Source organism: Cyprinus carpio, chromosome A12 (assembly GCF_018340385.1).
Source record: "Cyprinus carpio isolate SPL01 chromosome A12, ASM1834038v1, whole genome shotgun sequence".
NCBI lineage: Eukaryota > Metazoa > Chordata > Actinopteri > Cypriniformes > Cyprinidae > Cyprinus > Cyprinus carpio.
Window position 1 is genome coordinate 24,341,512 of NC_056583.1, and position 13,842 is coordinate 24,355,353.

Sequence of the window (13,842 nt, forward strand, 5' to 3'; positions counted from 1 at the left end):
CAGAGCTCTGTAGCATCGACCAGATGGCAACAGTTCAAACAGGGAGTGTGCTGGATGTGAGGGGTCCAGAGTGATTTTTCCCAGCCCTTTTGCTCACTCTGGATAAGTACAGTTCTTGAATAGACGGGAGGGTTGTACCGATGATTCTCTCTGCAGTCCGGACTACCCTCTGTAGTCTTCTGAGGTCAGATTTAGAAGCTGAGCTGAACCAGACAGTTACTGAAGTGCAGAGGACGGATTCAATGATGGCGGAGTAGAACTGTTTCAGCAGCTCCTGTGGGCAGGTTAAACTTCCTCAGCTGGCGAAGGAAGTACAACCTGCTGCTGGGCCTTTTTCACAATGGAGTCAATGTGAATGTCCCACTTCAGGTCCTGAGAGATGGTGGTGCCCAGGAACCTGAATGACTCCACTGCAGTCACAGTGCTGTTCATGATGGTGAGTGGGGGGAGAGCAGGGGGGTTTCTCCTGAAGTCCACGATCATCTCCACTGTTTTGAGCGTGGTTAAGCTCCAGGTTTGTGAGAGTACACCAGACAGCCAGCTCTTTAACCTCCTGTCTGTAAGCAGACTCGTCACCGTCCTGAATGAGACCGATGAGTGTGTGGTGTCGTCTGCAAACTTCAGGAGCTTGACAGAGGGGTCCTTAGATGTGCAATCATTAGTGTACAGGGAGAAGAGCATTGGGGAGAGAACACAGCCCTGGGGAGCTCCAGTGCTGATTGTACGGGTGCTGGATGTGTATTTTCCCAGCCTCACTAGCTGCTGCCTGTCTGTCAGGAAGCTGTTGATCCACTCACAGACGAAGTCCACAAACAACATCCTAACAAAAGTCCGGCAGGAGGAGGTTTGGGATGATCGTGTTAAAGGCCGAGCTGAAGTCCACAAACAGGATTCTCACATAAGTCCCTGGTCTGTCTAGGTGTTGCAGAACATAATGCAGTCCAATGTTTACTGCATCGTCCACAGACCTGTTTGCTCTGTAGGCAAACTGAAGAGGATCCAGTAAAGGTCCAGTAATGTCCTTCAGGTGGGCCAGCACCAGTTTTTCAAATGACTTCATGACCACAGACGTTAAAGCACAGGCCTGTAGTCATTTAGTCCTGTAATTTTGGATTTCTTTGGGATGGGGATGATGGTGGGAGCGTTTGAAGCATGAAGGGACTTCACCACAGCTCCAGTGATCTGTTGAAGATCTGTGTGAAGATGGGAGCCAGCTGGTCAGCACAGGATTTCAGACAAGCTGGTGTTACACAGTCTGGGCCTGGTGCTTTTTTTTCCTTTTCTGCTTCCGGAAGACCTGGCGCACCGCATCCTCGCTTATCTGTATTGCAGGTGTGGGGGAGAGGGGGGATGCAGGAGGTGTGAATGGTGAGGGCCGTTGTTTGGAGAGGTGTTCAGGACGGGTTGCAAGAGTTGTGAATGGTGAGAACGGTTGTTTGGAGAGGCATTCAAGGTGGGTAGCAGGAGTTGTGAATGGTGTGAACGGTTGTTTGGAGAGGCATTCAAGGTGGGGTAGCAGGAGTTGTGAATGGTGAGAACGGTTGTTTTTGGAGAGGCATTCAAGGTGGGTAGCAAGAGTTGTGAATGGTGTGAAACGGTTGTGTGGAGAGGCGTTCAGGGCAGGTGATGGGTGTTTTTCTTTTTCAAACCCTGCAGTAAAACTCGTTCAGATCGTCTGCCAGTCGTTGATTCTCCACAGTACTGGGGGGTGGTGTCTTGTAATTGGTGATCTCTTTCAGACTTTTCCACACTGATGCTGAGTCGTTGGAAGTGAACTGAGTCCTCATTTTATCAGAATAATTCCTCTTTGCCACTTTGATCTCCTTTTCCAGTGTGTATTTAGCCTGTTTATACAAGACATTGTCCCCCTTCCTGTAAGCATCTTCTTTGGCCTGACGGAGCTGACTGAGTTTTGCAGTGAACCACGGTTTGTCATTGTTGTAAATTAGTTGAGTCCTGGTAGGAATACACATATCCTCACAGAAACTGATATAAGATTGATTGATTGAAGATTGATTGAATATGATTGATTGGGTGAGCAAGGTGATTATAACATTGCTATGCTGTTGCTAGGGTGTTCTGAATAGTTGCTAGGGCATTGTCATGCCATTTATAGGGTGTTCTAGGTGGTTACTAAACGATTGCTATGTGATTACTAGGGTATGGGCAATACATTTCTAAATGATTGATTGGGTGAGCTAGGCGGTTATTAGGGTGTTGCTATACTGTTGGCAGGGTGCTCTTTGTAGTTGCCACAGTCTTTCATTTTGTTTCTAGGGTGCTCTCTGTGTTTTCCAAGGTAGTTGATAAAATGTTCTGTTTTTTTAGCATGCTGATATGTGGTTTCTAGGTACTGCAGTTGCTCACTATAGCCAAAGCTGCATCCTCAAGTCTCTGAGCAATAGTAATAGTGAGGCTTGACTTAGCGTGTGTTTTTCCCTCTCCAGTGTGTTAAAACTACATGTTTTCCGAGCAGGCACTCTGTCTGGAAAGCTCCCATGGGGGTCCTTGAGGTGGAGTGGGTATTTGCTGTATCGGGCGCAAGGGCAAATTAAGTCATTAATTAGGTGCCATTAGGGAGCCTGGGCCACAAACCTGATCAATATAACTGCATTTGTCATTCCCACCAGTGACAATAGCTTCCCACTCACTGGATGAGCAACATGCACATGTGCACCCATTACTGCTCTGGCTTGCTGTGTTGTTTTGGCAGGAGTGATGAGTGTAACACTTCAGCTGCTTAGAGAAAATCAACCACTGAATCCACATGTGACTCCTATTGTGACCAGGAACCAACATCATTATATTACTGCAAATTCGGTTTTAACAAAAAAACCTTGAAACAACACTACAGGGAGTATTAGACACAGATATTGTTTGTTATATTCCAACACTCTCTGGAATATGTAGAAAAACTGTTACTGGGGCCATGCCATTTTTAAAAATCTCCTAATATGCATCATTTAGCTACGAATATGTACCTATAATGTACTAAAATGCACCCTTTAGGGGTAAAGAAGGTACAGGTGTGGGTTTTTTTTTAAGTGTACTGTCCCAGTTACAGCTTTTGTAACTTTTATTCTGAGAATGAAGTCTTCTGAAGTTTCCGACACACGCTGTACGCGGTAGACCAATCACAACAGACTGGGCCGTCTGACCAATCAGAGCAGAGTAGGTTCTCAGAAAGGAGGGGTTTAGAAAGACTAAATCTTAGAAATGCTTTGAATGAATCATTTGACAATCGTTGGAAAATGAGGTGATATTAAATGCATATTTTGAGAAAACTAAAGCATTTTTGACGTTGCATGTATGCCAACCTATTGTAGGAGACTCCCAAAACAATATTAGTGATCTTAAAAATGGCATAACAGGGGCACTATAAGACACTTTAATGGAGCTTAGTCTCCGGTATGCCAATACATTTCATTTGGGTTTGCAACACCATGCAAAATTACAGAATTTTCGTTTTTGCATTAACTATTGCTTTACTCCCTCCACCTTCGCACGATTTCTTCTTTATTAGGTTGCCAAACTGAAGTGTGCCGTTGATCAAGACAATCACTGGGTTTCTTCAGTCATAGAATGAGACCGTATTTCCTCCCATTAGCAGTGGTGGGGGTAATGCATTACAAGTAATGCAAGTTACGAAATCAGATTACTTTTTTCAAGTAATCTAGTAAAGTAACATATTACTTTTTAATTTACAAGCTACTTTTTCAAATACAAAAATTTTCCCATTTATTGACATTAATTACCCTTTTAGGGGTGTAATGCAATATTGTAATGCATTCATTTTAAAAGTAACTTTCCCAACACTGCCCATTAGTGCTTATGTAATGGCTTTCACCTGGAGCCTCAATGGCACCGGCTTTGAGGCGCTGGTGCACAGTTGCGATGTGTGCTGCCCTGCTGCTGTGGTATTGATCTGCAACTGAGTGGAGCGGATTCCTTTTGACGTGAGTCAGTATTAAGACTGAGGTAACGAGGGAGTGTGCTCACTCAGAGCAGATAAGCAACTCCATAACGCTGCAGGACTCACACCCACAGGGCCTGACCCCATGGGAAAGAGAGAGAGAAACTGCACCTTTTGGACTTCTCTTATGGGTCCACATCAGGACCCAGAATTTACATGACTTTCAAAATGGAGAACCAATACAGTATCAAAACTGTTTATTATATAAAAATAAACTATGGCTGGTAACAGTTTGCATACTTAATACAGGTGCACCATTTGCTTCTAAGCATCTAGAGAAAAATATTTACTAAATCATTAAATACAAAATAAAGACACTTTCATGTACTGTTTGCATTTGCATTTTAGCATCTGGAGAAAATAATTTCCTTAATTGTGCCCTCTAAATTTTGGTTTTTAACCTGAAAAACCTGAAAAATAATAAACTTGTCCTCTTCCAGTGGTTTATTGTTGGCAAAACTAACCTAAAAAAAGCATGTACCAATGCACTCTTTGAAGATACAATAGAAAGATTATACAATCCATGCATTCATTGCACAAATATTTCAACATACAAATATTAATACAAGTAAAGATTTTAATCTAATTATAAATCTCAAGTTAGATAAAAAACAAATTTTGTTATAATTAACAAAGTGTACCTGCACTGAAGATGGATTTGTTGGTTGTTACAAGTCTGTTCTAATTCCCTAGAAAATAAGAACATAGGATATTTAGGAAAAAATATCCTATGTAGAAAAATAAAACTAATATAATAAAAAGTCATATTAATTTTTGTTGTTGTTTTTATTGTTGCTGATAGTCAATTATGGCAATACCATTAGAATAATATTGTGGAAAATTGTAGTGCATGTGTGCATGACCAAGTTTACCATGGTAATCATAGTTTACATTAAAATATCAGTGTTTGTACAGTAATTGTTACTACAGTAAAACTGTGGAAATTTGGTTTAAAAAGCTAAAGTGAAAGTGAAGTGACATTCAGCCAAGTATGGTGACCCATACTCAGAATTTGTGCTCTGCATTTAACCCATCCGAAGTGCACACACACAGCAGTGAACACACACACGGAGCAGTGGGCAGCCATATGCTGCGGCGCCCGGGGAGCAGTTGGGGGTTCAGTGCCTTGCTCAAGGGCACCTAAGTCATGGTATTGAGGGTGGAGAGAGAACTGTACATGCACTCCCCCCACCTACAATTCCTGCCGGCCCGAGACTCGAACTCACAACCCTTCGATTGGGAGTCCGACTCTCTAACCATTAGGCCACGACTTCCCAGGAGTTCTTGTATTAATGTATTAAAGGAGTTCTTGTATTAATGTATTATGGTTTTCTAGTAGTAACAATAACTGTTTAATTGTTAAAATGTTATTTATAGTATTCTCTGGCCTCAATGTTATACTGTATCAAATTTTAGCTGGAATGAAAAACATTAGTTTGTTGTTGGCAAAATTAGCTTTAAAGCATGTACAGTATGGACGTGCTATTGAAAATCCACTGGAATTATTATAGCATCCGTTGTTCTTTTGGTCATGCTTATTTTTAAAGTTAAAGCATGTTAATATGGTTAATATGTGCATTGCAAGTTGTAACTTGTTATAATCACAATGCAGCAGACAAATTTGTTGATTATAATGGGACTGTTCTTGTTTTGTTACTTTGTGACCATCACGTTCACTGAAGAAACTGTATATATATCTAAAAAAGAAACATATGCAGATAAATTATAAACTTCTATTTGAAAAACATCCCACATTGTGATTTCTTTCTTTCTTTCTTTTGGTTCTTATATTTATTTTTTAATATCTTATTTATAGGATTCTCTTTCCTAATGATAAGGAAAATAAAAACACATGACCACAATCTGAGCTAAAGCTGCGCAGCACCAGCTCGCTTTCTCCTCTGTGGTGTCTTGGGTTGGCCGGCGTAAAACTGCTCTCATCTTTTTAATGGTCTGCTCTTATGAGACAGCTGTAAAGGGGGGTGCTGGGATGTGTGGATGTTAGATGTTAATTTGTGCCGTAATAGCTTTTCTCGGCGGAATTGCAAATTCTCTTAAATGTCACTTGCAGCATCGCAGCTCAGACAGTCAGGGTCCGTGCGGAGACCAGGGCTGTCTCTCTCTCTCTCTCTCTCTCTCTCTCTCTCTCTCTCTCTGTATCGTGCTACTTTTAATTTGCAGTAATACAGTAGCGCTGTCAGATTAATGGCTGGTGTGACACCTGTGTCCCCGCGGCCTGCTCTCTCAGCTCCGCCGTGTACATAACGCGTGTCACAGCACATTATCTCTCTGCTCAGCTCGTAATGGGCCCTGTGTCTGAGGCCGCTGCTGACTCCAAACCTACTGTAAGAACAGCATGAGCTCTTGGCCTTTCTTGGCATGCCGCCACAACCGGGAGCCAAAACACAGTCCTTATACCACTAAGATCTGTTACATTGCATCTGACAGTGCGGTCTTTAAAAACTCGCTGTGGTTTTCTTAGAAAATGGTTGTTTTCAGTGCAACTTGTTTGTTTGGTGGATTAAGAAACTTTTCCAAGCAACCAGTGAAATCAAAATGGACTTTCTTAATGCACGTTCATGCATCTGTTTTCCTGATTAACTAGGAAAAAATACATCACATTATGGAAGTAAAATACACTGAAAAAAAAACAAACAAACAAAAACAACAACAGTTTTTTCTAAAATACAACAAGGATTAATTGAGTACATTTTACTTTTACAGTCTTTTAATTCAGTTCAATTCAATTCAAGTTTATTTGTATAGCGCTTTTTACGATACAAATCGTTGCAAAGCAACTTTACAGAAAATTAAGTTTCTACAATATTTAGTAGTTTTTCTACTTCAAAATTTCATGCTTAATTCAGTGTGGTACTTCTGAGTGAATGTAATTATTTCACTCAGCATGTCATTCACTCATTTGTTTACAGTGCAGTTTACTTCCATAAAGATATATTTTTGCTACACCACATTTATTTTAGGAACAGCAGTGCATGCTGACTTTAAACATGTAGCATTATGGGATTTTACATTCTATATTCACTAGAATTTGCTGCAGGCAAGACATTGTTTTAAAAGCATCTTTAGCCATGTGTTTGTGTGTGTGGCTGCAGGTTCGTCTGGCAAAGATAAAGTACACCTATTCTGGATTCCAGGTGTCTGTAGTCCGTGCAGTGTGTGTGTGTGTGTGTGTGTGTGTGTGTGTGTGTGTGTGTGTGTGTGTGTGTGTGCACACATGACTGTTTATGAAGTTATACATAACATACACTGCCCCCCTCCTCTCCTCTCTCTCTCCTCCACCTCTTCATCCTCATCGCTTAAATCAAGAAAATGGCCACACGCCAAGAGGATCATTTGGGTCTGAGAACAACCCTCAAAACAGTCAATCATCTTAGAGACGCACACACAGACACAAGCATATCTGAAGTCTCCCATCATTCCTGCCGCCGCTTATGTCACCTCTGCGCCCTTGCAGCGTCTGACAGCAAGGAAACGGATGAACCCCAATGCAACACAAACAACTGTGAGTGCAATGCTCTAATCACAAGAAGGACTCTTTCTGTGCGCAGAAGATCACGTGGTGCTGAATGCGGAACTGTATCAATTACACGTCGAGAAATGGCTGGCACAGGGCATGCATGCTGCTATCTTTGCTTTGTTGCTTTGGTTAATCATCTATTGCCACGAGTCATTTGTGCCATAAATAATCTCTCTAGATCCACAAGAAAATGACATCATGACAACTTATGGCACCACATGAATGTACACGGTCCTCAAACCCCTGTAGCCAAGATGGTAAGCTTTGACGTCAAAGTCAGCAGACAAGGAAATATGTAAGTGCATTTGTCATTTCTCTGAGTTCTCGCTCCACTATTTTATTACATTGCAACTTTTGAGGTAAAACTAGTCACTGGATTTGCCAAAAGGCATCAAATCTTTGAAAGATACGCAGAGTTTTGTCTGCGATATGTAAAGAAATGTTATGTCGATATCCAAAAGCAAACTGTATATATTTGAAGCATTTATATAATAATATATTAATATGAATAATTATGAATATAATTCATTAATATGAAACATTAATTAATAATTATTTACATTGTACATTAATATACAACACATTTTAAAATATACAATACCATTCCAAAGTTTGTAGTCAATGAGATTTTTGAATATTTTTGAAAGATGTCTCTTCTGCTCAACGAGGATGCATTTATTTGATCAAAAATACAGTAAAAACAGCAATATTGTAAAATATTACTACAATTTAAAAGAACTGTTTTCCATTTGAACATATTGCAAAATGTAATTTATTTCTGTGATGCAAAGCTGAATTTTCACCATCATTACTCCAGTCTTCATAGTCACATGATCCTTCAGAAATCATTCTAATATGCTGATTGGCTGCTCAAGAAACATTTCTGATTATTAAACTAGCTGTGGTGCTTCCTATTTTTGTGGAATCCGTGATACATTAATGAACAGAAATATTTATTGGAAATAGAAACCTTTAGAACATGATAAGCATCTTTACTGTTAATTCCGATCAATTTAATTCATCCTTGCTTAATAAAAGGATGCTTAAAATATATATATATTGGATGTCAATCTAAAATCGTACAATAGTAGGATGATTGTTGACCAAAATAAGCTGCAAAGTTGACCAGACATGCCCAGAGTTAAAATGAGCGCCGTAGAAAGAGAGAGATAGAGGTCCTTGAGCTAAATGTCCTCTTAAGACTGTCGCTCTTGTTTGACTGAGTTTGTTAGTTGGCTACATCATCTTGACATGTAATTACTGAATCTCTCTTAATCACTGCAGTGCAGATTAATAACGGGGGACTCCTGTGGGGGGTCACATCACCACATCAAACCCCTCTCTGCCCCCCTCTGAGTCACACACTTTATAAATACTGCACCCAGTCATCACACATTCAAGGGCAATATTATATGCCAAGAATAAATAAAGTAGATTTAAACAGAAAAATGCTTGTGAATGCATAATACAAAAGCACATTGGACAAGGTGAGTCATCAGATACCAGGTATTTCTCTTTATGTATACATGCATTTCAATATAAACAATTTAATTAAAAAATTAAATGTAATAATATTTCAATGAAAAAAAGGTAAATAAAAGGTGTACATTTAATATTAATAATGTTGATACTAATATTTGTATTATTATTAATAATTATTGTTGTTATATATATATATATACACATCATTATTTGTAGCCCAGTGTGACTACAGAAATACATTTCTGCTTGTCCTCCAAAAGAATGTAAATAAGAGAGAAACCGCAGACTTACCAGCATCCCTTTTCCTCTTTTCTCCATTGGAGCGAGGGATTCCCAGAATGCCGTTGATTGAGTAGGAGCCCACAGGGTCATTGGAGGAACTGGAGACTGGAGGAGATGCTGTACTGGGGACTATAAAGAGTGAAAGAGAGCAAGAGAGAGGGTAGATGATCAAACTCTTCCCATGTGTATCACTTGCACTTGATCACAAGATACTTTTGAGTTCAAAAGTCTGAGACCACTAGTATTTTGGATTTTTTTTTTTTTTACATTAATGCACATGATTACAAATCATACTATCAGCATAACAATTTAGGTGTAAAAATGAACACAAACTCTCTTTGCATTAATAACAGAAGGACTGGAGCAACATGAACAAGCTGATGATCAGGTTCTCCAGCTTGATTGATTTGAGAGCGTCTTAATGGAAGCAAGAAAATCTGATTGTCTGTCATGTGATCAGTGTTACTGCTTGCATTTGATTAGTTAAATAAAATGTGCATAATCTTTAATATTTCTTCTTTATTTTATGGCATTAAGTCTTAAAGCTTTCTTTTTTTATTCCCTGATTTAAATAGTTTTCAGATTTCACTGTTGTCTCAGAATTTTGCCCTGCACTTTAAAATAACCAAATTTAATTAAAAACACATACATAAAAATATCAATTAAACTTCCCATCAAAAAAAAAAAAAAAAAAAAAAAAAACTATTCTGATTAATATAAAAACAAAAATAAAAATAAAAATCACAACCACATCAATTTATACAAACTAACGAAAAAATAAAAATAAAAAAATTTTCAAGTTATATAAATTAATGCACTCATCAAAATAACAAAAGCAGATGACAGAAAGAAGTATTCAAAATAAATCATATAACTTACAATCTACAAAGAAGTGTGAAAAAAAAAAAAATCTGAAAATCAGGATTGGGCATGAAATAATAATGTCTCCAGAATTAAAATGAGCCGAAATTGAATAAATAGTTGTAATCTAGCTCAGAGGAAGACAGGAATCATGTTTTTAATACTGTTTTTTTGCTGATTAATGAATACAACAAGACGACTTCACCTTGCAAATGGTGACAAAATGCATCATATTTTGTGAGATGTTCGAGCTAAATAGACTTTTTTCAAAATTAGTAAGAAACAAGTATTGGATTTCATTCAGCAAATATGATGCACAGCGGTGTAATGAATTTAGACAATAAAAGTTTATTGTGCATCTGTACTTTTGACCTAAAACACTAAGACATAATAGGAAAGCATCTGATTGTGGTTTTTCTTCTGTTAACTGCTCCAGTTGCGGGTAATATCCAGCTCTGAGCAGAAAGCTTTGGCCCCTAATTTGATTTGGAGGGATGACCTTGTCCACAAAGGTCCAAAGATGGTTCCTGCAGTTAATGAAGTGATCTTACCTATAGTGTGTCCTGGGGTGGAAAGAGACGTCCCATCTGGTGAGGGGTGAAACGGTTGCTGAACCTTCGTCCGTATGATCCTGCACAGTAAATACAGTACATTAACTCACATGGAACTCCAGAACCAATGCGGTGTGTCGCTCTATGTCCACCTGTCTCTCTCTGATAATCTCAGATTTACTTTATATATCTCCGAGCAGACAAAACGGATAACCGCAGTCACTCAGATCCTGTTTCCCCCAGCAGACTCGCGGTGCCTTTAAGATGAGATATAGCGGAAAGCTCTCTGAGCTCTTTTGCCTTGAGTGATCTTGCAAACAAAGCATGAAATCACAACAATTCACTTCGATAATCGTCCTCTCTGTATGTGTGTGTTTCGGTCCTGAGGAGAGCCTCAGGATGAGTTCTAGGGTGGATGAGGTTCTATTGATCTAGACTCTAGGATAAAAAGTTCTGAATTAGCCACATGGGTACCGGGATGCAAATGGAAAGCTATAAATTATATGTGACAGGAAAGCAATAGTTGCTCAGTGCGGTGTACAAGCTTACGCCAGCATTTGATTCTGTTAATCTAAATGGCATTTTGGGAAAAAGGCCCGCTGTCACGCTCATTTGTAAACTTTAGATCTATTCATCACCAGCGGCAGTGCTTCTGTTTCAGCAGACACATGCAAACAAATGCACTGGAAGCGACGTAAGTGTATGTTTGCAAAAACCATGCTTTTTTTGTGACGTTTTTCATTTCATGCCCCATGAAGATTATTGATTGTAAAAATATTTAGAATAGACCACAGTTACTACTGAAAGAGCAAATATATTTCCATTAATATGAGTGTGCTGCTAATATTGATATCTGCTGAAATAACATCAGCTTTAGGGATGTATCCTCAGGGCATTGAAACAGAGAATGAAAAGAACGTGCAGTGACAACATATCAATAATATTTTTCATTTCTCTCTTTAAAACTATAGTTTGACCCCCTTGCGTGGCCTGGGGAGAATAAATCTGCAGACTTTATCCACAATCTATGTTTCTGTTATTGAATAAGTCATTTGGAAGAGTGAATTAATGTCTGGGTTGTGTCTAAAAATCCTCAGAAGAAATATTAAAATTGCTTTACATTTGAATCAATAATATTGAGCGCCGTTGAGGAGGTTTTTATAAGTCTGGTGGTTTCGGTGCTGCCACTTGTTGGCTGTGGAGACACTTTAGTAGAAAAGGAACTCTGTAACACTTAATAATGTATGTTCAAGAAAAGTGTTGCGAGTCTGAACATCCTCTCACTGTCAACAGGCCCGGTCTCAGTTTGCACATACAACTAGAGCTTTTTACTTTCATGCAACATTTTGTTTTAATGAATAAAGCACAAGAGGTTGTACTGTAGGTGCAACTGATTCTCTTATTATACTCCACAACTTGCCTATAATGAATCAGCAAACTCTTCTGCAAGTTGCAAGCTGGCTTTTATCAGAATTCCCAAATTATTTTATCTCATATCAACAAATTCAGCTTGGTTTTACCCTTATTCAATGATTCAGACATTGCTTTGTGCATGAGCATAATCAACTGTTAAATATAAACAGACTTAAAGGTGAAATAAATAGTGTTTCATCAAAGTTAAGCTATTCCCAATACAGTCTTTAAAAAGGAGACACATTTGCCTGCATTCATATTTTAATTCCCTCAATAAACAAAGAACTATTTCCTTTTTTTTTTCTTCAAAATAGCTAGACTGAATTCAATTAGATTTTAGAGACGTTTAAGGGCTTGGGTAATTACATTAACGTACATTTTGCATTTATCTCCCAAGTTCATGTCAAAAGACGTTCAAATGGCCCTTTTTAGGTGACCATGAGGCATGAAATGAATTTTTTCTAGCCTTCTCTTCTGTTGTGTGAGGCGCTCTATTCTTCGCCATCAACTCATTAAAATGTAATGCAGAGTCTGGTTTTATGGAAGAGTGAATCTTAACCAAAGTTCAGCGCCTCACTGCTTCTTTTTAGAGGTTTGATTTTCCACACAAGTCTAACGCACCACCCTAAACCACCGTTTTAAGGACGTAAATGGGATCATATTGGATTATAGATTGTGCATGCTGCAGATTTCCCATATTTGTATGGTATATTATCGATCATCATTCCAGCTGGAACAAATATAGTAACGTTAAAAATAAAACCTTGTGGACTGTAAAAAAAAACAAAAAAACAACCGCATTTTCACTTTCATTTATTATTATTATTTCATAGCTGTATCTATTCATTAAGAATGTATCTTCTAAACTATATATATATATATATATATATATATATATAGAGTATATATATATATATATATATATATATATATATATATATATTTTTTTTTTTTTTTTTTTTTTACACAAAACAACAACAAAAAAACATCTTCTTTTATAGGCTATTATTTTGGGAAATAGAAGGAACAGATAAATTGCGGTATAAACTCTAATCGAGCAGCTCTGTGTCTCTTTTACCAGATCTGATCGCCATTCATTGATCGGTTTTCACTCGGTCAGATGAGATTTTAGAGCTTCAGTCTGTCATTGTTGCGGTACTTTGAAGCAGGGGGTTGCATTTCATCCAAGAGACCACCGGCAAAGCCACAGAACAGAGCTTTATACCGCAACAACAGACAGCACAATATACGCCAAACTACTTAATTACTATGATGAATTTCAGAACATTTTTACTTAAAAATACTTGAAACGCAAGCGATTTTAAATAAATGTTTTGGAAATAATTTCCATATGTAGCCTACACTCTAAAAAATGCTGGGTTGTTGTTTCAACCCAACTTTGGGTAGGTAGGCTATATATAGGCTACTGCATATATATATTTATTTTATTTTTTTCCTCAACGAATGGTGATCAGACTGGGTAAAAGAAAACTGCTCGATCGATTAAAGTATATAAGGTTTATTATTATTATTATTATTATTATTATTATTATTATTTTATAATAGGTCGAAAGGCGTTAAATGGATTCGTTTTGAATTCAATTCGTTTCAAATGTATGTGGTTTATTTCAATTTAAAGGTTTACAAACTGCGGTTAGAAGTTATCAAGGTGCGCCAAACAGACGATCGCGAAGTCCTTTTCACCTGAGCTGGTAACCATAGCAACCGCACGCCGCTCAGCT

At 38.2% G+C, this 13,842-nt stretch overlaps 1 protein-coding gene across 6 annotated transcripts in view; it reads right to left on the reverse strand.

The window, feature by feature from the left end:
• Positions 1-13,842, reverse strand: part of LOC109092182 (paired box protein Pax-2a-like) — a 37,379-nt gene that overhangs the window by 17,110 nt on the left and 6,427 nt on the right. For all 6 annotated transcript variants that reach the window (XM_042768108.1, XM_042768107.1, XM_042768110.1 and 3 more), the window contains exons 4-5: positions 10,688-10,767; positions 9,285-9,404 (exon numbers count right to left, since the gene is read on the reverse strand). In XM_042768108.1, the coding sequence (XP_042624042.1) occupies positions 9,285-9,404; positions 10,688-10,767 (200 nt within the window). The remainder of the gene's footprint in view (positions 1-9,284; positions 9,405-10,687; positions 10,768-13,842) is intronic.